General features: G+C 38.9%; 1 protein-coding gene across 4 annotated transcripts in view; it reads right to left on the bottom strand.

Moving 5' to 3' along the window:
• Cdc14a (cell division cycle 14A) overlaps positions 1–16,725 on the bottom strand; it is a 172,158-nt gene extending 155,433 nt beyond the window's left edge. For 2 of the 4 annotated variants that reach the window (XM_078026824.1, XM_078026827.1), the window contains exons 1-2: positions 7,122–7,657; positions 6,248–6,338 (exon numbers count right to left, since the gene is read on the bottom strand). In XM_078026824.1, coding sequence (XP_077882950.1) covers positions 6,248–6,338; positions 7,122–7,170 — 140 coding nt within the window. In that variant the 5' untranslated portion in view covers positions 7,171–7,657. Of the gene's footprint in view, positions 1–6,247; positions 6,339–7,121; positions 7,658–16,703 lie in introns of those variants that run through there. The other 2 variants (XM_078026825.1, XM_078026826.1) reach the window with 2 other exon arrangements.
• Positions 16,726–24,114: the final 7,389 nt, after the last annotated feature.

Here is a 24,114-nt window from a genome sequence, read left to right as displayed (position 1 = left end):
TAGTTCAGTGGTAGAGTGCTTGCCTAAAATACACAAGACCTTGGGTTCGATCCCTAACAGAATGAAGAGAAAAAATGATTGTGGATGTATACAGATAACTCTACTTCCTCATAATATATAAATAGGTATATGCCTAAAACTCAGTTGTTAAGAACAGAAGATACAAAAAGTAGGCCTGAACAATTCTAGGTTAATTTTATAAGGTAAGGATGGAAGGAAGGAAGATAGTACAACCTACCATCTTTTTTTTTTTAATATTTATTTTTTAGTTTTCGGCGGACACAACATCTTCATCTTTGTTTGTATGTGGTGCTGAGGATCGAACCCCGGCCGCACGCATGCCAGGCGAGCGCGCTACCGCTTGAGCCACATCCCCAGCCCCAACCTACCATCTTTTAAAAACCAGTTTTCTAGACTCTTAGGAGGAATCCTTATATCTTCAGTTACACCAGTTAAGAAGCAAGAACAGATCACCAGATAGCCTACAAAAGCAGATTTCACAAGCTTATAAAAACTGGGCTTCTTTTGTTTTCACATGTTCTGCTAATATTCAATAATAACTAACTCAATTTTTTCCCCTCTCTTCTTGGCAGTGCACTGAAAGGAAAAAAAACAAAATTATATGTATAAAAAAGAATTACAAACAAAAAGAACTTTTAATTACCAAGATATATCTTGGGAATGACTGAGATATAGCTTGTGCACATGCTGTCAGGGACACACTTCTCTCTAAAGCTATCATCACCCAAATTAGGGTATTGCTTAGGGCATTGCTAAGTTGCTGAGGCTGGCTTTGAACTTGTAGTCATGCTACCTCAGCCTGGTTAATTTTAGAAGGTTAGGATGGAAGGAAGGAAGGAAGGAAGGTGGCAGGACAGCTGGGAACTTGCTGGAAACCTATGAACATGGACTGCAGGGCAGTCATCCTGTCGACTGAACTCCAGCTCTGCCACTTACTACCTCAGTGATTGGAAAATAGACTTAGTCTCTCTGGGCCTCAGTTTGCTCATTTGTAAAGAGGCAATGATAACAGTACCTGGCTGAAACAGTACCCATGGTGAAATTTGTCCTGAATCCAATCAAATCTCCCCTTCTTCCTATATCACAGCAATTCATAATAAGAACTGAGATAATAAATGATGATCCTACATCTCTATAAGATCATGTATGTGTATGTGTGCATGAACTTCAATGACATCCTACTTCCCATTAGATTGTCCTGCTACTTATTAAACTTTAATTAAAATGGAAAAATCAGACGGTTTTCTTCTCACTTACATATAACCTAAATACTCACTCCTATGAGTATTTCCAGGCAAGAGAAGTTTTCCTATACTTAAAGATGCCTTATAATCACATTTTAACTCAAACCTATGCAACAGATGAGATAAAAGAAATCATTCTTAGCCAGGTGCTGAGGCACAAACTTATGATCCCAGCAGATCAGGAGGCTGAGGTAGCATGACTACAAGTTCAAAGCCAGCCTCAGCAACTTAGCAATGCCCTAAGCAACTCACAAGACCCTATCTCAAAATTTTAAAAAAAATAAAAAGGGCTGAAACTATGACTCAGTGTTAATTGACCATGGATTCAATCCCTGGTACCAAAAAGAAAAGAAAAGAAAAGAAAAAGAAAGGAAGGAAGAAATTGTTCTTTTATTAATTATTTATCCAAAATCTCTGGATGGCCATGCACAGTGGTGCATGCCTATAATCCCAGAAGATTGAAGCAGGAAAATCACGAGTTCAAGGCCAGCCTCAGCAACTTAGTAAGGTCCTAAGCAACTGGGCAAGAGACCCTGTCTCAAAATAAAATATTAAAAGGGCTGGGGATGTGGAACAATGGTTAAGCACCCCTGGGTTCAATCACTGTTACAAAAAAAAAAAAAAAAAAAAGATTTCTGGATGTAGTTATACCAGACTGCTTTAATAAAGTTTAAATGAAAACCGATTATTTAAATCTTTCATTTATCTATTTAGTCCTCATTAGAAGTTGTTCATTCTTGACATGCTACAATACTTGGTGAATTTCTTGGAGTCACTTTAGAAACTCCTTAAAATCCAGTTCCCAGAGTAGCTCCATAAAGAGTTCTTTTCTGCACTTTGAATTCCTTTCCTTTGCAAACCCAGAGAGAGAATAAATGAAATTGACAAGGCTGAAAATGATGACCCCAGTCCCTACCCTCACAGCAAACTGGCTTTCCATGACATTAACACCTACCCCACACCAGAGATGACCATTAGGAGGGGTACACAAAGGTTGTAACAATTAACATATTTAATTTCAATAATTCTTGGGCCAAAATAAAAAATAAAGTGAGCCACATTATTAAAAGTAAGCCTGTATTTGGATTACAGGGCCCAATTCCAACACCAAAGATTTAGCCTTTCTGAAGAGTTGTGCATTTTTTGTAGCTTAATCAAACACAAATAAATCTTCTTTGAAAGAGTCTCTTTTTATGGAACTATTTTTGTATCAAAGTTTGTTAACCTATACTGTTTTAACTTTGACTTGTGAAAGCATAACCTGGGGACAAAATATGATTTTTTTATTATCCACATTTTATTAAAACTTTTATAATAATGAGGTAAATCCTGTTTAAAATCAAGCAGAAAATTAAAACTTTCATTCTAATAGCCTTTCCTCATGAGGCTGCTTTGTTAGTTACTCTACTGGCTTCTTAGAAGGTTGCCATGTCAATTAGAGTGCTATCATTCCTTTATAACTAAATAAACATCTGCACGAAACACAGCTATGTCCAGAGCAAATGCAGTCTAAATATGTAAAGAGCCCACTTAATAGTTTCTAAGACGATAATTTAGCCAAAAAGGCAACATTTTTTTTAAAACATTCAGCAAATAATTACAGACTTACAGAACTATATGAGGCTCTGTGTTTTAGTGCATATAAACAGACTCCTTACCTTAGGGACACACACATCATGATGTGACCACCAAGATATCTCTCCCCTACAGAACTTTCTCCACAGAACCCATGTTGCTACATGTCCTTCCAGAGGCTTACAGTTTCTCCCAGTCCTCACTTCCACAGAGAAGAGCTTAAGGGATAGATTCCACTGCGTTGGTACCTCTTTCCTTTCTCCCTCTCTCCTTCAGAGTTTTCCACCTCTCTTGGCTGCTTACTTCCAGTTCCTTCCCTTGTTCTACCTGTGCAATACAGACCTTGATATCTTCCTTCCCTCCCCAGAAACTGCATCATTCTTACAATTTTATCATCTCAAGTTTGAAACTCCCAAATTTAAGTATTTCAAATGTACGCCATATTCAATGGTGATGTGATTATTCCTTAAAATTTCTTCAATTCCATCTGACCAAGATGGAATGCTTGATTGTCTCACCAAAGCTGTCCTACTTCTTGTTTCAGTTAGTGGCACCTGCAGGCTCACCACCCAGGCTCTTAAAAACTTCTTTGACTCTTTTTCCTCAGCTTTCCACCAATCTGCCCACCAAATCTATTGCCAAGTCACATGGTTCTTCACCTTGGATATCCCAGAATTTTTCCATGTGGGCTCTTACTCCCTCTCTAATCTGTCTTAAATGATGCTGTCATATCAATTGTTTGAGAGAAGATGTGTCCTCTGGAACTATATGGTTTTGATTCAAATACCAGCTCTGCTACTTCCGTAACCTTGGGCAAGTTACCTAACTTCTCTGTCCTTTATTCTCATCAATGTACAACAGGATGGCAACAGCACCTGCCTCATAAAATTGTTGTGAAAACAAAATGAATTAATAGTTGTGGAGCACCTAAAACAGCATCTGGCACACTTTTAAAAACTCAGTAAATGTTTGCTATTATTTACGAATCCAGTTACACCATACCTGCCCAAAATTCTTAGGAGAGTCCCATGGTATTCCACCAGGGTTCCTCACCCAGACATTCAAGCTGTCCCCAACTGACCTCTCAGTTTCATATTCCACATCTCCCCATGTGACCTGTATACACACCAGGCAAAGCGGAGGACAGACTGTTCCCCAGAGCACACGACCTGAGTCTCCCTCCTCATCCTTGCATGCTCTCCTCTTTCTCTTCTCATGTTCCTGCCTGTTAAAACACTGTCCATCCTCTAAGCCAGCCTTAACTCCACCATAAAGCCTTTCCTGAACCCCTCCACAAAATGCACCCACCTTCCTGTGAATGCCTCCTAGCATGGGGGTTATCTCTCTCAGGGCAGTTTTCTTTCCTATACCTCTAACTGCAGTCCTATTACTCACCTCTTGGCTTGGAGCTCCTTGAAGGTAACATAACATGTGCATTCATCCTTGTTTTGCTCTCTGCACCACCTTGCACAGTGTAATATGTTGGGATAATGATAAAGATGGGTTGTGGATGATCAGAACCACAGCCACTGCTGTGACAAGAGAGAGCAAGTCCAGACTAGGACAAGTACACACTGTGTCAGACTGGGTCCTCATCATTTCAAATGATATCCAAACTCACAAAATAAACCAAATAGCCTCTCTAGCAAGTCTTTCCTTACAAGATACCAGAAAAAAAAGGTAAAATAGGTACAAAAAGGAATATAATTTGTAGCTAGCCCTATTATAAAACCAACATTAAAATCACAAAAAAAAAATTGTCCTCATCTATCAACATTAGAATCCAAAAGCATTTTACATTGCATTTAGTTGGCTAAGTGTAATTTTCTGCTAGATCCACCGCCTAGCAATCCCAAGAGAAGTGACTCAGACTTCAATGACTGGAGCTTGTTCAATGACATATTAACAACCTCTGGCACGTTAGTCACTGCAGAACTGAACATAGTGGAACATACAAAATCCCTACCCTCAGATTCACAAGAGGTCCCTAACCCCTAAACTCACAAAAGAAAAGCTATACAATGCCCAACAACAGAGTGACCACTAAGTAAACATTGCTGGCAGTGACATCATCCAGGTACACAGGGTCAGGAAGAAGGCTGTGCAGAACTCCATGCTGTCTAGGAGCAGAGCTGTAATTCGACACCAGGGATTCGACCTCTCTGCCTCAGCAACTCTGGGCATTCATGAGCAATAGCAAAGGGCTCTTTCATTCCCACTCTCACTTCAGCCATTCAAGAAGCATCCTCCTCCCAGCACCACTAAGAGAAATGTCCTGAAGACATCAGTTTCAAGAACCCCTATGACAAAGTGACAACTAAAGATTGTTTTCCCTCAAATAAAAGATAGCTCTTGAAGGTCCAGAACACTCATTCTGCTGGTACCCAAAAATCCTGAGGCAGAACTGCCAATATCTTTTTTAATAGACAAGTCCTAGGAAGCTTATTATGGCTCATTTAACTATGTTCATTCAAGTGCATATTCAGTTAAGATAACAAAAAAGTGAAATTCAGTGTTTAAATTAGAATACAATAGGCTCCTCTGATGATATACTGATACCTTTAATAAAAGTACCTAATCAAGTCAATTCAGCCTTCTTATTCCTTATTGCCTACTGCTTTTATTGAATATTTATCTCCTTTCAATTAATTTTTTACTAAGCCTAAAGCATTAAAATATCTTTTTCTGTAGACCAATGGTCACAGAAGACAGTTTCCTATTCTTATACTCTTCAAATCCTAACCCATGGATGAAAAGTAACCAAAGAAAGTAAAAGAACACTCCTATACAACCTTCCTCAAAGGCAAAGAAAATAATACCATGAAGTTCAGGGAACCTAAGTAAAATAACTCAATCAGTAATCCGTCATACAGGTAAAATCTCATAGAACTTGGATACAACTCCCTGCAGCTCATGTTGTCCCACTTTCTGAAAACAAGCTACACAAACAAAACCACTTACAGTTCACAGAAACCTTAAAACTGCAAAGCTTAAGCACAATATGCAAACTGCCCTGTACCCTGTGGGTGCCCCATAAATACTTGGCAACTGATTCACAGGCCAATTACAAAGTCTGTCAAGGATAGAGTATGTGACTTTCTGGTCCCACCTGGGCAGTGTCAGGAATCTATAGTGGTTGTTTGTTGTGTGGGTAGAAAGAATTAATATACACAGAAGTCTAAAAAGGTCTGAGATGTGAACAAGTTCAAATAATGTTACTTTTCCCTGTAATTCTTCCCAAAGACCTGAGCCAAAAAAAGAAAAGAAAAACCCTGATATTGTTTCCTGCACCATTAGGGAAGAAGTGAATAAAACTGCCATAAATGTGCATAGTGTCTCATTATCTAAGAGCCAACAAGCTAAACTGTTGAAAGGGGTAAAGGTGGGGGAAAACAATAGAAACTTACTTTTCATAGACCAGCTCCTCATCGATGGAGAAATAGTGGGTATTTACTGTGCTTTTTGGTCTATTCCTTAAAGTAGCAAAATATAATCGATCTGAAAGACAAGTTTAAAAGATAGAAGAAAACATATGAGAAGTAAGAAAGTGAGATGAAGGGTGTGAAAATACACAAAAGTTCAAAAATAACAACTGCTACACATAATTTAAAGACCCCATTAACACGTGGGATTCTTGCAGAAACCTGATCTCTCCCAGAAAGCAGACACAGACCCAATAGGATAATAGTTAAGAAAGGCAAGAAGAGGACCTGATGGAGAACCTCAGCTAGGGGCAGAGCGCGCCGCACCCCCCTTATTTCAGGCCTGCGGGTGTAGACAGGAGCTGCGGGTACCCGCAAAACTGGAGATGCAAGTTTGGTTCCGAAATCTTCAGACCTCAGCAGCTGCGTAAGGGGAAGAGAAGCGAGCCTCTTCCCTGCAGTTCTGCACTTCAAGAAGAGGAAGACCGGAGAGATCGGGGGTGTGGTTGGGGGTGTCCCGAAAACGGAGGCCAGCCATGGCCGGGTAAAGGCAACCGAAAGGATTCACAGGAGCAAGTTCCCCACCAGCTGCTAAGTGGAAAAGACCCGGCAGAAGCCGGCGCTGTCCCATTACCACGGAGTGCAGAGGGAACGAGGGACGCAAGAAAGAGAAGCCGGAAGCAAGGGGTCCTCGGGGAAAGCAGAGTAGCAAGCAGGGACCATAGCGCGCGCAACAGCTGCAGGGCACTGAGGGGCCCGGGAGAAGCCCTGGACAGGGGTTGGGACAAAGGAGCAAGAAGTGAAGAGTTGGGGGGGTGGGGGTGGAAGGGTTGAAGGATGCGGGACGGCTGCTCCTCACCTTTCATGAACTCGCAAGCCCCGATTAGTTCCCCTGACTCCGCTGCCATCTTAAGCGAGATACGCTCGGGGGAGGGCTGGGTCGTGGCCAGCTGAGGTCACCCGCCCCCGGGGGCTTCCCCACTGCCCAGGAGCCGGGAAGCTCGCAGTCCCGAACACCGAGCCTGCCCGAGGGAGGCAGCAGGCGCCAAAAGCGGAGGTGGCTGCGGGGTCAGCGCGCCGGGCGCCCCGGGGACATTCCGTGGGGAACCCGAGCCCGCTCCGCGCGGGGCGCACACGCCCCGGGCTGTGGCCGCTCCGATTCGGATCCTGCTGCTGCTGCTGCTCTGCCGCCGCGCCTGGGAAACGCAGACCAGCTCTCACGGCCGGGCAAAGTCTTCCCCCGGCTCCCAAAGTGATCATGGAGGAGGAGACGTCTGGCCAGGATCGCGCCCGTGGCTACTCGTGCGGCAGCGGGCAGGACTCCGGTGCCCGCGGGCTGGCAGCAGCTGCTCCGGCTCCTCCTTTGCCACCTCCTTTCAGCAGCAACTCTTCCTCCCCCTCGGCCCGCCCCCAGACCTTCCTCCCCGCCCTCCTTCAGCCCCCTCCACTTTCACGGCTCCGCGGCCATCCCTTAAAGAGACAGCTCCGCTCCTTACTCGGAGCCGGCCCTGCGCTCCTGTTACCAGGCGCCTTGCGGGTCACTAGGAGCCGGTTGCTAAGGCTTTGTTGCCGTACACCAATTGCTGTACAGGAAACTGAGCCCTCGGCTCAGGGGAGCCGGGCGGGGCCTCCAGGCCTGAAACTTATGAATGAAATGGTGGGATTTGAGAGTGGATGTCACCAAGGGCGCTTTTGCGACTTCACGGCAAGGATTACTTGGCCTCCTATCCTTTTCTGCACCTACTGTCTTCTCCACTGCAGATTTTCCTGTTTCTTTCATTCTCCTTTTCCTCGCCCATGTTCTTTTAAACTCCTGCATGCGCGCGCTTACACACACACACACACACACACACACACACACACAAACACACTTAAAGCCCAGATCTTCTCTACCATCTACCTTACCTCTAGCTGACCTTCCGACCAACCCCCATCCACAACACTGAGGGGTCTGCGTCTTTATAAAAAAGCAAATCAAAAAGAAGCCCTATCTCCTAGCGCTTCCTTTACACATACTTGACTTTGATATAACTTGTGCTTTGTTCTCACTGGGGGGAAAAACATTCCCATCCGGTTCTCCACGTCCTCTTACTTGGGGCGCCACTATGAGCACAAAATCATCACAAAAGCTAAATCTTTGTATTGCTCTGGTCCGGGAGGGGGAGAGGAATTACAGCTTTGGCCAGTCTGGGCGGAGAAAGAGGAGGGAAAAGGGACTCGTCCACAAGAGAAATTAACACAAAAGAAATTCTCAGCTAAAGCGCTGCGGAGAGGGGAGGGTTCCTCCCAAAGACGCCCTTGACTTGATCCTGCGAGGCTGTTCAAACTGTTTGAACAACTTAATGCTAGGTATCCAATGAACATGCCTAATTAGTGGGCAGTCCTTTTCATACGAAAATGGCGCTACAGACTCACTATCAGAAGAGCATGCGCTCTGAGTGCTTTCTTCCGAAGCAGAAAGGAATTTGTCCCAGTCCTTTCCAGCTCAAAGGCTGTTTACCTCTGGAGAGGAAGGGGGCGCAGAAGTGAAGAGCAACTGACAGGGAGAGCTCTGAGGCTCAACTCTGGTCTCAGACTCTTACCATGCTTTGCTGGTCTGCGAAAGAGAAACAGGCACAAAAACACTTTGATATTCAGAAAAAAATATTCAGACACTCTGAAATTCTAATCAAACATGTCCTTGTGAGATAAAAACAGAACTCACCCTGATATTCAAATCTTTAAGCCCAGAACCAGGTAAACCCGAAGAATCACCAGAGCACCAGAGCATCTCAAAAGTTTTTAAAAGTGTGAAAGGCCTGAAAAGATGATTTGCAATGATTTGCAATGAGTGCTGAAATGCGATCAACTAGCTGGGGCTCCAGAGTTCTAAAGAACAAAGCATCTCTCAAACATGTTGTGCAAATAGTTAGTTATATTTTGCCTGATGTTTACTCTTTCAATTCTTAGTGTCAACAATCATGTTGGCCAACTCATATGATTTTATTGACAAAATTCTAATTGAAAAACAAAGTGTATGAATCAAACAACTTTTTTTTATTTAAAAAGTTAAATAAATCCTGTGATGGCAATCTATTTCCAAAGTTGCTGATTTAAAATTCTTATAGAATCTAAATTCACTTAAATTGTCTAAGAATTTTTCACCTGGGTGTTGAGGAAAAGTGCATTACAGATGGAATTTGGGGACAGGGTATAGTTCAATGATGGAACATTTGCCTGGCATGCACAAGGCCCTGGGTTCAAGTTCAATCTTCAACTCCATACACACACACACACACACACACACACACACACACAAAGCTGGAGTTCTCATTGAATGCATAAATTTTTAATATCATAAATAGTCTCATGAAAAGAATGCCAAATCTACACTTCCAGAGAAGCCAATTCTATTTGAATACTCTCTTGGTATTTCTTTAAATGAATTTACGAAAGCATTTTCTTTCTTTTTTTGATTTTATTTATTTTTTAGTTTTAGGTGGACACAATATCTTTATTTATATTTTTATGTGGTGCTGAGGATTGAACCCAGTGCCTCATGCATGCCAGGGGAGTGCACTACCACTTGAGCCACATCCCAAGCCCCGAAAGCATTTTCTTTCATATAATTTTCCTGCTTAGAAATTTTGGTCATGAGGAATGAATTGAGACCTATGAGATAGAAGTCCTTAAAATAAACTAAAATGAAATCCTTGGTTTTTTTTTCTTTTGCATATTTACAATATGAATATTATAATGAAATTTTTGAAAGTAACAAGAAACTATAAATAATATTTGTTTTAATGTTACATTAAAGGAAAATAAATGTCAGTATGATAGATTCTCTCTAAACCAAAATCTTCTCAATGTAAGTGGCACACACAAAAAAAAATTCTACAAGAAAAATATGAGATTGTGCACACACAGCACACATACATGCCAAGGTTCTAATGAGATCATAAAATACATTATTCTCTCAATTATCATGAGGTCAAAGTTCCTACTGGTTGTAGTTTCATAATAAAGGCATGCTTTTAGAGCTTATGGAGAAAGATAATGGAAGAAACTTCTAACCACCCAACTTCATGTAAATGTAAGGAACTGGGTTTCATTTTAAGCTACAATAAGGTGTATCACTTGTAAAAGAAGTACTAAGAGATTTAAGATGTTGCTCAACTGTGGAAAAAGAAGGAAATGTTACATGTAGAAATTTAGCAGGAAAGCACAGAAAATGTTTTTTGAGTTTTAAAACAACAACATGTAAGTTTAATGCAACCATTGTTCCAGTACTGCTAGAACATCCTGTAGTCCATGTTTGGGTGCTTGCAAACCCTTAGGAAGCTCTACAGGAAGCAGCTCCAAATTATCAAACTCCTAATTCTTCCCCTTGAGGCTGTCCTGAAGGGTTCTAGTTACTCTTACACAAGACAACCTTTCAAAAATGCAATGTGGCTCCCTTGACTAACCCTTTCCATTAAAATACTCAGATTAACTTCCCCATGGTCTTCAACCTTCCTTATGTCATATGACTTCAAGCCTCCTCACTTCCCAGTCCAGTCTCTTCTCCAATTTGTTCAATTTCTTAAAAAGGTGTCCCAGAGCAGAAGGTAGGGCACTGGTGACCTGGTGTGACCAGTTCTGAGATCAGAAAACATACTGATGGAAGACTTGAATGGAGGCAAAAGCAATAAACTAAGTTTAACAAAAAGTTTAGCTATAAGAAAAAAAAATGTATTTTCTCTTTCTGGAAGAGGGCAAGGAAAAATGAGCTCAGGACAGTCAAAGCCCTAGACACCGAGGAGATTTACATATTCTCTTCTTTTAAAATTATCATCATTTGTTGTTAGAATACATCATTAAAACATGCTTGTTCAGTAGTGATATGTTTAAGCAAGTAAAAGAAAATACAAAATATGTGATTTGAGTTCTTTCTAGAGATTAATTTCATATTAAGTATGACAAGAAGCAGTAGAAATTCATACTGCTAAGTAATTTGAAAGAGTGTAATTAAAGTTGTTTAAATATTTTGATAATTTATTCCTTGTATGATACAAAAACTAAATTTAAGGCAGCTTTTAGTAAAATACAGAGAGGGGCTGGGAATATCCCTCAGTGATAGAATACTTGCCTTAGCATGGGTAAGGATATGTGTTCAATCCGCAGCACCATAAAAATAAATTTTATGTATGTATATGTGTGTGTCTGTGTGTGTTATTACAGTAGAACCAGAATACTGAAAATATATGGATTACGTGGGTCATAAAAGAGCTGCCCATGGGCTGGGGTTGTGGCTCAGTGGTAGAGAACTTGCCTAGCACATCTAAGGCACTGGATTCGATCCCCAGCACATTAAAAAAAAATAAACAAAATAAAGTTATTGTGTCTATCTACATCTAAAAATATTTTTTTAAAAAAAGAGCTGCCCATATGCTAATACCTTGACCTAATCCAGCCAACTCTACATCACACTAATGCTGTTTTAAAATTCCAGAACCAGAAAATCAGCTAGTTAAGATTTCAACAGACTCCATGGCACCCAAGGGATTAAGCAGTGGCTGGGCCTGAGCATATGGGTGAAGGACCATGGATGAGTGCTCAGGACTTCTAGGAAATATTGGATTTTGAAAGATTATGTAGCAAAATAGAAGAAAAAGCAGGGGGAGTGGTGAGAAACTGAGGTCCATAATAGGTAATTAATGTTAAAAAGTCACATAACTAGTTCATAGTAGAAATAAGACCATAATTCATGATTTGCTCTAATACCAACAATCTCTTTTGTTGTTATTTTGGTTTGGTTTTGGTATTTTTTAATGGGGTTCGGGGGTTTGAGATAGGATGTCACTACATTGCTCAGGCTGACCTCAAACCCCTGGACTCCAGTGATCCACCTGCCTTTACCTTCCAAGTGCCAGAATTATGGGCATGTACATCACTCCTGACAATCTTTTTTTATTTTTTTCCTAATTTATCTATATTACATGATTTAGCCTATAAATTCTTACATTTTTGAGGTTATAAAATTTCAAACAATAACACATAGCCTAATACCTATAAATATTTTCTTCAAAATATTTAGAGAAAATACTGAAATAATTTAAGCTCAAAGTGAAACAACAGAGGATACTGCATTATCTGCCACTGCTATTATTGTCATTTGGCTTCTACAAAAATTTGAATCATATGCACAAGGCCCTGGGTTCCATACCCAGCAGATCACCCATGGCCAGAGTAGTCAATAATTAGCCAGTTTGCCACCTTTTTCAAATAGGCTAGCAACTCAGTGAATTTTTTTTTATTCCATACAATTTATGTATCTGTTTATTTGCCTTTCCTATTCTCTCTACAGAAGAAATAAAGAGCGGAATTTTTTCTGCAAAAATATATAAAATAATATCCTGCACTGCTCCTCACCCACCATCACCATTTCCTCAACTATGACAACCCCCACCACCATCACCTTGCTAAGAAATATCAGTAGTGAGTTACATACATATTGCAATCTCAAGGTTTGAATATGCAGTCCCAAATGCACCATAATACATATATCTATATATTTATATCAGGAAAATAATAACAGTTAATAGTTGTTGTTGTTTTTTAAACCAAGCACAGCAATTTATATCTCAGTTCTCACACATCAGTTGAATTTATGTGAATCAGCTGGATACATAAATCACTTCCTTTATAGCCTGGAGCCGTGGGAAAGATAACTGGATTTATAAGTGCAAACCCAAGTTTCAGGGGTTTTCAGCTTCCTCTGTTATTAAATAGGGATTGTAACAATTTCTAACTCACAGGAATAACAGCAGGATTTAATGATAGTGTGGTACTGAGATGCAAGAGTATTACAGATATTTGTTATTAATATTAAAGCATAGATTTAAGAGATGCAAATCTATTTCGAAAATCTAATTTTCACAATTCTCAAATGAGTATACCTATTTGGATCTAGGTATTAGTAACTTACTCCTAGCTAACAGAATAAGTCCAATAACATATACTCACAGAGAAGGTTTTTTTAATCAACTGAAGACAACTCCACAGGTTATAAGTTAATGTCATCTTTCATTTCTGATTGCCTCTGACGGGTTCTTCAGATATAGTGGGGCCAAAAACCCCATTTAAGCATTCTCAGTGGATTCCTAAATTCCCTTGTTCTGGCTATGTTCCTTCTCTTGTTCTGTTCCAGAAGCTTGGAACACAAATGTTATTCCCTGCAGTTTCCATGGTGACCCTTGATGCACCTTTGGAACACTATATTTTCTGGTATAGTAACAAAAATTTGCCATTTCTTTTCTTTTTACAGAAAACAAAATTTTTAACAAACTAACAGGAAACCTTTGGTTTCTACTTTTCCAATCAAAAATACTATGTTATTATTGAACAGATTCCTGATGGTAGTTCTTGTTACTAACAACACCAATAATTATATTGATTCCCATTCTGGGAAACCTTTGCCTCCCATTCTGGGAAACCAAGGCCTCCCATGTAAAAAGTCTATGTTATTCTTCCAATTATGCCTAAAGTATAATTTTATTTGTTGATGTATAATAACAGCCAAATTAATAATGTGACATGCAAAAAATAACTTCTGCTTATCTTAAAATACATTATATGTGCATTTTTTAGGTGAGATATTTCTCCAGACTTGTTTAATTTAACATAACATCAATATACATTTTTTTACATCAATGCATTCATTCAGCAAATTTTTAAAAAAATTTTTATTGTATATGACACAATACCTTTATTTTATTCATTTATTTTTATAAGGTGCTGAGGATCCAACCAAGTGTCTCACACATGCCAGACAAGTGCTCTACCAATGAGCCACAACCCCCCACCTCTCATTCAGCAAATATTTGTCTACCATTCGCCTGGCACTGTGCTGGGTGATAGGATTACAATGGAGAATAAGGCAGAGCTCCTGTTCTTAAGGAATTTACATTCTGGAAAGGACTGCAGATGAGCAGTCGGTTTCTGGAAGCAAGATCCACCATACGGTAGAGTACAAAGCACCAAGGAGATTTTGTGAGGCTCAGCAGTACCAGGAGTGAGTAGGGTAACCTCAAGGATCCATGTATAGACTTGAAGGTTGAATAGATGTTAGTCAGATGGAAGTAGTCAAGTTGCTGAGTGAGCAAGGTGGCAGGGGAGGATGGGAGGAAAGAAACATAAAGAGGGAGTCCAAGCTGAAGAAACAGTTAGGCACATGGCCTAGGAAACAGTAGAAAAGCTAGTTCAGGATCTGAAGTAGGTCCATTTGACTCCAGCACATATAGAAAATGAAAGGAGACGAAGAAGGATCTTGGTGAGTTAGGCTAAAAATTTGGACTTTAACCAAAGGGCAATGGACACCAATATGAAATATATTAAAAGGAAAAAGTCTTGTCAGGTAGGGAGTTAAAACTCTCCATAGTACTGAGGATAGAACCTGGGGTCTCATGAATGCTAGGGAACTGCTTTACCACTGATCTACAATTGAACCCTTAAACTTGTAAATGGATTGGAGGTCAAGTCATTAATTCCCCAAAGAAGCAGAATTATATCAAGAATTTAGACTAAACCTACTTAATAGGATCTTTCATTCTTTCTTTTTACCTATGAGCATTAAAGTGACAAAAGACAACTTGGCCAATTTTTGTAGAACATAATTAATGGCATAAAGAGTTATCTAACATTTGTGAAATTTAACTTGCATATATAGGACATAAAAGTACATAAAACCACATGCATTCCTTCTAAATTGTGACTAATTTTAATAAAAGGACTCTAGGTAAACAGAAAATACAGGAATTATACTTTATTAAAATATTTTAATTAACAAAAGTAATTTGGGATATGTAAGGAGTTAATTGCTGAAGCATATTTTAAAATAAAGTATTTTAGGGACTGTAGGTGTAGAGTATATGCTTGGTAGAGTATATGCCTGGCAGGTGTTGGTCCTAGATATACTCTCTAGCACAAGAATAAAGAAAAAGAATGAGGTTTTAGAAATAATAATAGCATGAATGATATGATTACTTGATTTCTTAGAGGGCAGGCTGACTGTCCTTAAGATTTGAAAAGAAAAGAAAAATAAAAGCAAAGCATCCATCCTTGCCCCACCTCCTCTTAAGAGAAAAATCATTCACTGTCAGACAGAATTCTTATCTCACATGCCCTGTCTACACATTGCGAAACCTTCCTTGGTGCTCTCCGACAGTCTGCCCAGTCAAGTTTTCCCAAAGGACTTGGCCTCATCCTTGCCTTTATGGCATTCATCCAAAAGTGATTTTAGTTACTGAAGCATCTTTAGCCTGGGTATTAGCTATGCACCTACTGCAATCACACACACAAGCATAAACAAAATTTGACAGAGGCCCCTAATTTACCAAGCTGTTTCAACGCTATCTCAGCATTTTAACTCTCTTGGCCAGAACTTTTCCACCTTGATACTCCCTCCTCCTCCAGAATTCCCCAGGTCCAGACATACTACCATGCTGCTCAAGACAAGAGTTATCTTTAAGTTAACCCCCACAGCCAATGGCTGCATGTGGCCCGCCTGCTTGCCCTCATAATGAATCCTGAATCCTTCCATGTGTGTCTCCAGGGCAAATGTCACTCTTTCCCCTAGATCTTTGCAGCAATCAAAAGTTGCAAAACTTTCACCTATGCTTTGATCTGTAGATAAGACACAAGGACTGTGATACCACTGAAATTCCTCCATGATTGTGTCCTTCAGAGGAGGGGGAGGGAGAGGAGGGTTATTTTAATCAGCTCTTCCCTTCATAATCCTATGAAGTTATCCAGGGGTCCACTGCCTACAGTTGGTCTTTGGGATGGGGTCATGGTCAGGACCACCTGACCCTTCTGCTTTACCTCTCGCTTCCCCATCTCTGTATGATGAAGCCTTGTGAACCCAAACAGGGATGCTTGGTCAGGACACAGCTCCCTGTGGCTAGGCAAGGAAAGTACACTTGAGGCTGCTAACAAGATATGAGCCAGGTTGTGAATGGCCTTATTAGCCACTGAAAAAAGAATGTGGTCTTTTTATTCTTCAAGCAATGAGAGTCACAGAAAGTTTCTAAAAGGAGAAATCACATAACTAGATGGTTTCTGGTGCTATGCACAGAAAATGATGAAAAGATTTTAAATGAAAAAAATCATAATCCTGAAGAAGAACATGGGTATGAATGCCCAATCTGTGGGCATTCATACCTACCAGGCATATACTCTACCAATCATATACTCTACACCTACAGTCCCTAAAAGATTTTTTTAAATGTGCTTCAGAAATCAACTCCTTACACATTCCAAATTACTTTTGTTAATTAAAATATTAGTAATAAGGCCCAAACCTATAATTATTAGATGTGTTCAGAACATCTTTCTGTATTTGGGTGATATAAGAACTCTGGAATAGAGAAGAAACTACTGTTAGTTCTGAGCTCCAAGTAAGGATTTCAGAGAAGTCCCTTACCTTTCATTAGTAAGCATGGACTGTCGGCAATGAATAGGTTAATGAAAGGAGTTAATTGATAAGCAGGCAAATTAAAAGCTCTTCCTTCAGCCAACCGCAGTGGTGCACACCTGTAGTCCAATGGACTAAGGCAAGGACTGAGGTAGGAGGCCAAGGCAAGATGATTGTGAGCTCAAAGCCAGTCTCAACAACTTAAAAGCGCTTACTTAAACTTAAAGCCTTTGGGGCACTGATATTTTCTTCACATCAAAGATTGTATATTACACAATCAGAGTTACAAAGAGTACAGGATAAGATAGTATTTAGGACATCTGAGATAAGATAGTAATGAAAGTAGATCACAGGACTTTAGTGAACAATATTGTTGGTTTTAAAATGACCAAACAGAAAACTTAAAATATGGAAAACAATTCTCAAACACAAGAGAGGACTGTTCAATAAATACCATAAGGATAAGTTCTTAGAAATGCAAAGGGAACAATAAATTCTTTCCCATACTAGAAAGAGTGGTGCGTAAGTAAAGAGTTAAATATTCTAAAAATGAAATAATAGAAAATAATATTATCTAGTCATTTCAAAAAGAGGAAACTTAAACCTAACAGAAGAAATTGCAAAGAAAATATCAATAGTTTCAACTATGTAAAAACTAAAACAAAAAGGTAAGCAGCAAATAAGAGAAAATATTTGCCAGAAATGAGATAATAATGAGTTGCATACCATGTACAAAAGTATATAGAAATCTATAAGAAATCACAGGTATCAAATAAAGTATTGGATTAAGGCTATCACTTACAAAAGAGTAAATTAAGCTAGCAAACATGCTAAAATAACCTCAGAAATCAAAGAAATGGAAATTGAAACAATGGGGTATGTTTTCAATACAACATATTACAAAAAAAGGGGAATGGTTATCTGTTTAATGTCAGAAGTCATCTAATAAATTGAATATTATGCAAAAGTCAAAATGATAACTAGGAAAATTATGCAAATGCATATGCAAAGAAGATGATTGGTAATAATGTTATTTTGTTACCTATTGTGTTCCAGAGAGTATGATAAACCCATCCCACACATTGTCACTTATCTTGATATTAAATTATGCATAATCATTTTCAGATGGTAATTCTGAAGCTTAGAGAAGTTCAAATGAACCACAAATTGCATAAGTAGTGCATCTGGAATTGGAATCCAGATGTGACTTCCCCTAACCATGATACTATAATGTTTAATGTTGTGTGTGTGTGTACACCCAGGACACATGCTAGACAAGCGTTTTACCACTGAGCTGCACCTTCAGCCCTCCTATGATGCTTTCTGCACTAAGTTCTATGTTAAGCTTTTTTTAAAAAGATATCGTAAGCATTACATATATTTAAAACGCTATTGTCTAAGAAACAAAAACAAGAAGAAGACTGAAAGAAAATACAATGAAACAATAGCATTAGAAGGGTTGGACTATAGATGATTTACTTATACACTATTTTAACATTTATTGTTTTATGATTTTTTTAAAAAATTTATAAAACACTGCCTTTGTTTTAGAAAACTTGGCACATTATCCAGTTTATCTTTGGTCCTCCTTGAAAACTTGAAAATTAATGACACACTAAAAGAAACTTTATGCCCATTTTATTTATGAACTGAACTGTGAGTTTAAATATAATAAAAATAAAATCATGCATTTCACTTGAAAATAATTCATTTAACCAAGCCATGGAAATGGTTGTTTTCTGGGGGCAAATAGTTTTGGGATATTTTACTTTTTGACCTCTATTTAGAGTTGTTTGTAACGTCACTTAAAAAAAAAAAAAAAAAAAAAGGTGTTATGTGGGGTTGTCTCTGGACAAAAGTGCCAAAAACATTCACTAGAGAAAAATAGCCTATTCAACAAATGGTGCTAGGAAAATTGGAAATCCATATGCAACAAATGAAATTAAACTCCTCTTTCTCACCAGGCATGAAACTCAACTCAAACTCAAAGACTTAGGCACTAGAACAGAGATCATGTGCATAGTAGAAGAAAAAGTAGGCCCAAATCTTCACTGTGTCAGTTTAGGATCTGACTTCCTTAACAAGACCCCTAAAGCACAGGAAGTAAAATCAAGAATCAATAAATGGTATGAGTCAAACTAAAAAGCTTCTTTTCAGTAAAGGAAACAATCAATAACGTGAAGAGAGAGCCTACAGAATGGGAGAAAATCTTTACCACATGCACCTCAGCCAGAGCATTAATCTCCAGGATTTATAAAACAATCAAAAAACATAGCCCAATTAATAAATGGGCTAAGGATCTGAACAGACACTTCACAGAAGAAGAAATATCATCAGTCAACAAATAAATGAAAAAATGTTCAACATCTCTAGCAATTAGAAAATGAATATCAAAACTACTCTAAGATTTCATCTCACTCCTGTCAGAATGGCAATTATCAAGAACATGAGCAACAATAAATGTTGGTGAGGATGTAGGAAAAAAGGTACACTCATACATTGCTGGTGGCACTGCAAACTCTGGAAAACTGTATGGAGATTCCTCATAAAACTTGGAATGGAACCACCATTTAACCCAGCTATCCCACTCCTCAGTTTATATCCAAAAACTTAAAATCAGCATACTATAGTGATGCAGCCACATCAATGTTTATAGCAGCTCAATTCACTATAGCTAAACTATGAAACCAACTTAGATGCCCTTCAACAGATAAATGGGTAAAGAAAATGTGGTGTATATACACAATGTAATATTACTGGGCCTTAAAGAAGAATGAAATTATGGCATTTGCCAGTAAATGAATGGAGCTGAAGAATATCATGCTAAGTGAAATAAGCCAAACCCAAAAAAACAAAGGCCAAATGTTTTCTCTGATATGCAGATACTAATTCACAATGGAGGGGATGTGGGGCTAGGGAAGAATAGAGTTACTCAGGATTAAGCAAAAGGGAGTGAAGGGGGGAAAGGAGTCTGGGGGTAGGAAGGATAGAAGAATGATCTCGACATTATTACCCTATGTGCATATATGACTACATGACCGATGTGATTCTTTTTTTTTTTTTTTTTTTAAAGGACTAACATAGACTTCTTCTGGGAGGGAGAAAGGGGCCATAGCTGGTATCCCAAGAAACAAGGTGTTCTGCCCTTTATTTTTAGAGAGAGAAAGAGAAATTTTTTAATATTTATTTTTTAGTTTTCAGTGGGACAACATCTTTATTTTATTTTTATGTGGTGCTAAGGATCGAACCCAGCGCCCTGCGCATGCCACATCTCCAGCCTGACCGATATGATTCTACATCATGTACAACCAGAAGAATGAGAAGTTATATTCCACTTATGTATGATGTGTCCAAGTGCATTCTACTATCATGTATAACTAATTAGAACAAAATAAATAAATAAAACAATATAAAGTTTCAATGATAGCATAATCACCAGATGGTAAGTCACAGATGTAAGTGAAAAACATCATGCTATTGCTGAACAAATACATTTCCTTCAAAAACTTGAAACCTTGGTTTCTTCCTTGGCCAAGCTCATCATTTCTTCTTTCCCTTAATTTGAACTTTCCTTCTCTCCAGGCTTCTCCGTTGACTTTTCTTTTTCTAAGTGGATCTTTGGAGCCCTCCCTACAAGTTCATCAGATATACCCAAGCATGTATGAATCACAAACATTGACTTGATGTATACATAGACTGGAACTCCTTGTACGCAGTAATTCAGGAAAGAAATGACATAGGTAAATGACAATAGACATAAAGGGCCAAATTCAAGACATCTGTAGGATACGTAAAACAAATGTTAATAAAAGTTAAGAGGTACTTTTAATAATAAGGACTTTTACTTAATAAATTGAGTATTCTGCAAAAGCCAAAATGATAACTAGGAAAATCATGCAAGATATCGGCAGGATATACAAAACAAATGTTCATAAAAGTTGAGAAGAAAATGGGGAGCCAAAGATAACTCCCAGAATTGTGACTCTTTCACTGGCTGGATGAGGAGATTCCATTTTCTAAAACAGAGGTACAGGATGTTCCCAGGGGTAGGAGGAGGCAAGTGAGCTCAGTTTGTGTTCTCTTTAATATAAAATATTTGCTGGACAATGAGATGGAAATACATTTAAGTAAGCACTTAACTATATCGATGGAATATCAGGAAAGGTGGTTGGGCTTGACTGACAGGTTTGAGATTCTTCAAAATATAGACACAGTCTATATTGCAAAAAATCATGAGGTGATAAATAACATGGCTTCTGGAGATAGAACATCTGCATCTACACTTACTACTGGTTGGAACTTGAGCAAATTACTAGCCTTTCTGTGTCTATTTTCTAACCCATAAAATTGAAATAGTAAGTTACCTACCTCATTCCATCATGAAGATGAAACCATTTTGGTGGGGAGGCGGTACTTCGGATTGAACTCAGGGACACTAGAACACTGAGCTACATTCCTAACCCTATTTTGTATTTTATTTAGAGACTGGGTCTCACTGAGTTGCTTAACACCTTGTTTTTGCTGAGGCTGGCTTTGAACTTTTGATCCTCCTGCCTCAGCCTCCCGAGCCACTGGTATTACAGGCATGCGCCACCATGCCCGGCCAGATGAAACCGTTTTACTTGTAAAGTACTGTACAGCATATAATCAACATGATATGCAGATCTTTCAAATAAAAATTTTCTTCAAGGGGCTGGGGATATAGCTCACTTGGTAGAGTGCTTGCCTTGCATGCACGAGGCCCTGGGTTCAATTCCCAGCACTGCTAAATGTAAAAAAGAAACATTTTTCTTCAAGAAAGAGTGTATGGAACAAGAGATTAAAATATTTTTTTAGGGCTGGGGATGTGGCTCAAGCGGTAGCGCACTCGCCTGGCATGCGTGCGGCCCGGGTTCGATCCTCAGCACCACATACCAACAAAGATGTTGTGTCCGCCAATAACTAAAAAAAAATAAATAAATATTAAAAAATAAATAAATAAAATATTTTTTTAAAGATGTAAAGAATCAATCAGCCATAGAGACTATCAATACTTTAAGGTGAGAATCAAGAAAGAGGCACTCTGGAAAGAGACTGAGAAGATGTTCCAGACGGTTTTTTTGTTTTTGTTTTTGTTTTTTTCAGTCCTCAGGGCATGTGCATGCTAGGTAAGCAAGCACCCTACCTCTGAGCTTCATCCCCAGCCCAAGGGTTTTGTTGTTGTTGTTGTTGTTGTTTTTGTTTTTGTTTTTCCTCAAAAGACACCAAAATGAAGACATGGAGACAGAGAGGTGATAAAACATTCAGGGCTCCACTTCTGGTTCAATATTCTCCACAGTTTTAGTAGGCAGGCTCTCAGATAATTTTAGAAGATAACATTTTTAGTTCTATAGGTGTAGATAGAAGGGAAGTATGTGCTTAGCTACATTAAGGTGGCAGGCAGGGGTGCCCAGTGTTTATATACTTATAAAGAAGTTTTAGATTTAAGCAGTAATTGAATGTGTTGCATTGGGGAAAAAACACAGAATCTCAAGAGGAGTTACATTACTACTCTGACCATAAATAATCTGTCTACTTTATAGATTCTAGGTTGGATACTTAATATTCATAAAATATTCTAAAAGGAAATTCACTTAAGATATCAGAGCATTACTGATCAATTAATACTTTCTTAGACTTTACATGATCAGAAATCATAGATGCAAAATTAATACACCTAGCATGAAATCAAACTTTTATTCTTATCCCCATACCTAGTAATGCTCATACTGTGCTAACACCTTCAAAATGCAGGAACAAACATGAAAGAATAGTAGAGCTGGATGCAATGAGACACACCTGTAATCCCAGACACTTGGAGAGGCTGAGGCAGGAGAAACACAAGTTCCAGGCCAGCCTCAGCAACTTGGCGAGACCCTCAGCAATTTAGTAAAACCTTCAGCAACTTAGCCCAAAATAAAATACAAAAAAAAAAAAAGACTGGTAATTTAGTTCAGTGGTAAAATACCTCTGGTTCAATTCCCTCATATTGGGTAAAAAAAATAGTAGGTTCTTTACTGTTTATATTCACAACACTTCTGACACAAATGTGTAGGAGTTTCCCACACTGAAAAGTTATACAATTCTTGCCAACACAAACTGGGTGTCCTACAATTCAATTCAGTTCTGACACTATCTACCTGAAACATCACATCCTACAAATTCAGGTCTCTGTCCCACATGATTGTCCCATTTCAGATATCAGTTGCAAGTCCCAGGTTGCCACTTGTACTTCTAACCAACCAGCTATAAATCAGGGATTCTTACAACCTCCTCCAATATGCAGTAATTTCCTAGAATCTCGTGGGACTCAGAAAAAAAAAATTACTTACCATTATCAATTTATTATAAAGGACACAAGTCAGGAACAGCTAAATGGGGTTGGGGAAGGGTATAAAGAAAAGCACAAAGCTTCTAAGCTCTCTCTGGGCACATTAGCCTCCCAGTAACTCCATGTGTTCATCAACTGGGAAGCTGTCAGAACCCCATTGTGCAGAGGTTTTTCTGGAGGTTCCAGTGCATAGGCATGGTTGATAGCTCACCGGACATTGGTGACTGATCTCAATCTCCAGCCCCTCTCTACTCTCCACAGGTGCAGGGGTAGGGCTAAAAATTTCACATGGTTGGTTCTTCTGACAACCAGCCACCATCCCGAAGCTTTATAGGGACTCACTAAGAATCCCCTTAGTAGCATAAGCTCAGGTATGGTTTAAAGGCACTTAGGTAAAATAAAAGATGCTGCTATCACACCTATCTTCCAGGAAATTCCAAGGGTTTTAGAAGTTCTGTTTCAGGACCCTGGGACAAAGACCAAATATATATTTCTCATTATCACAGGTAGAAAAATAAGTCAAGGGATTATTTGCAAAAGGAAGTTTTCTTTATTTTTCCATTTATTTATGCCCTGAGAACATTTACTATAAATGGTGTTTATTGAGTAACATGGGATCATGAGAGTTTTATTAAGTTTTAGATTATGTTCTAAATATGCAGTGTCTCAGACCGTGAAACAAAGTTTCAAGGAATAACTTTTGGGGAGGTACAGGGAGCATTATCTGGGGAAATGGGGTAAGAAAGGAAGATAGTCAATATAGGATGTGTCTTCAAGCCTGTTGATCACTGGGCATCTGAAACTTTTTCCCATGGGTACACTGAGTAATGGTGCAAAACCACTAGCCTCAGGTGTACCTATCCCCACCCCCCACCTCAAGCACACACAAACAAAGGGTTCAGGGCTGTGATATTTATTTACCAACTCCCACCAGCCATTGGTTGTGGGCTGCTTCCATACTAATTTCCTGCACTTTTTTTTAGATACTAGTTTTTTATTATTATTAGTTGCTCAAAACATTACAAAGCTCTTGACACATCATATTTCATACATTTGATTCAAGTGGATTAT

The sequence above is a fragment of the Ictidomys tridecemlineatus genome, chromosome 11 (genome assembly GCF_052094955.1).
Source record: "Ictidomys tridecemlineatus isolate mIctTri1 chromosome 11, mIctTri1.hap1, whole genome shotgun sequence".
NCBI lineage: Eukaryota > Metazoa > Chordata > Mammalia > Rodentia > Sciuridae > Ictidomys > Ictidomys tridecemlineatus.
Note: the sequence above shows the minus strand (reverse complement) of the source record. Positions and strands in the feature narration are given on the sequence as shown.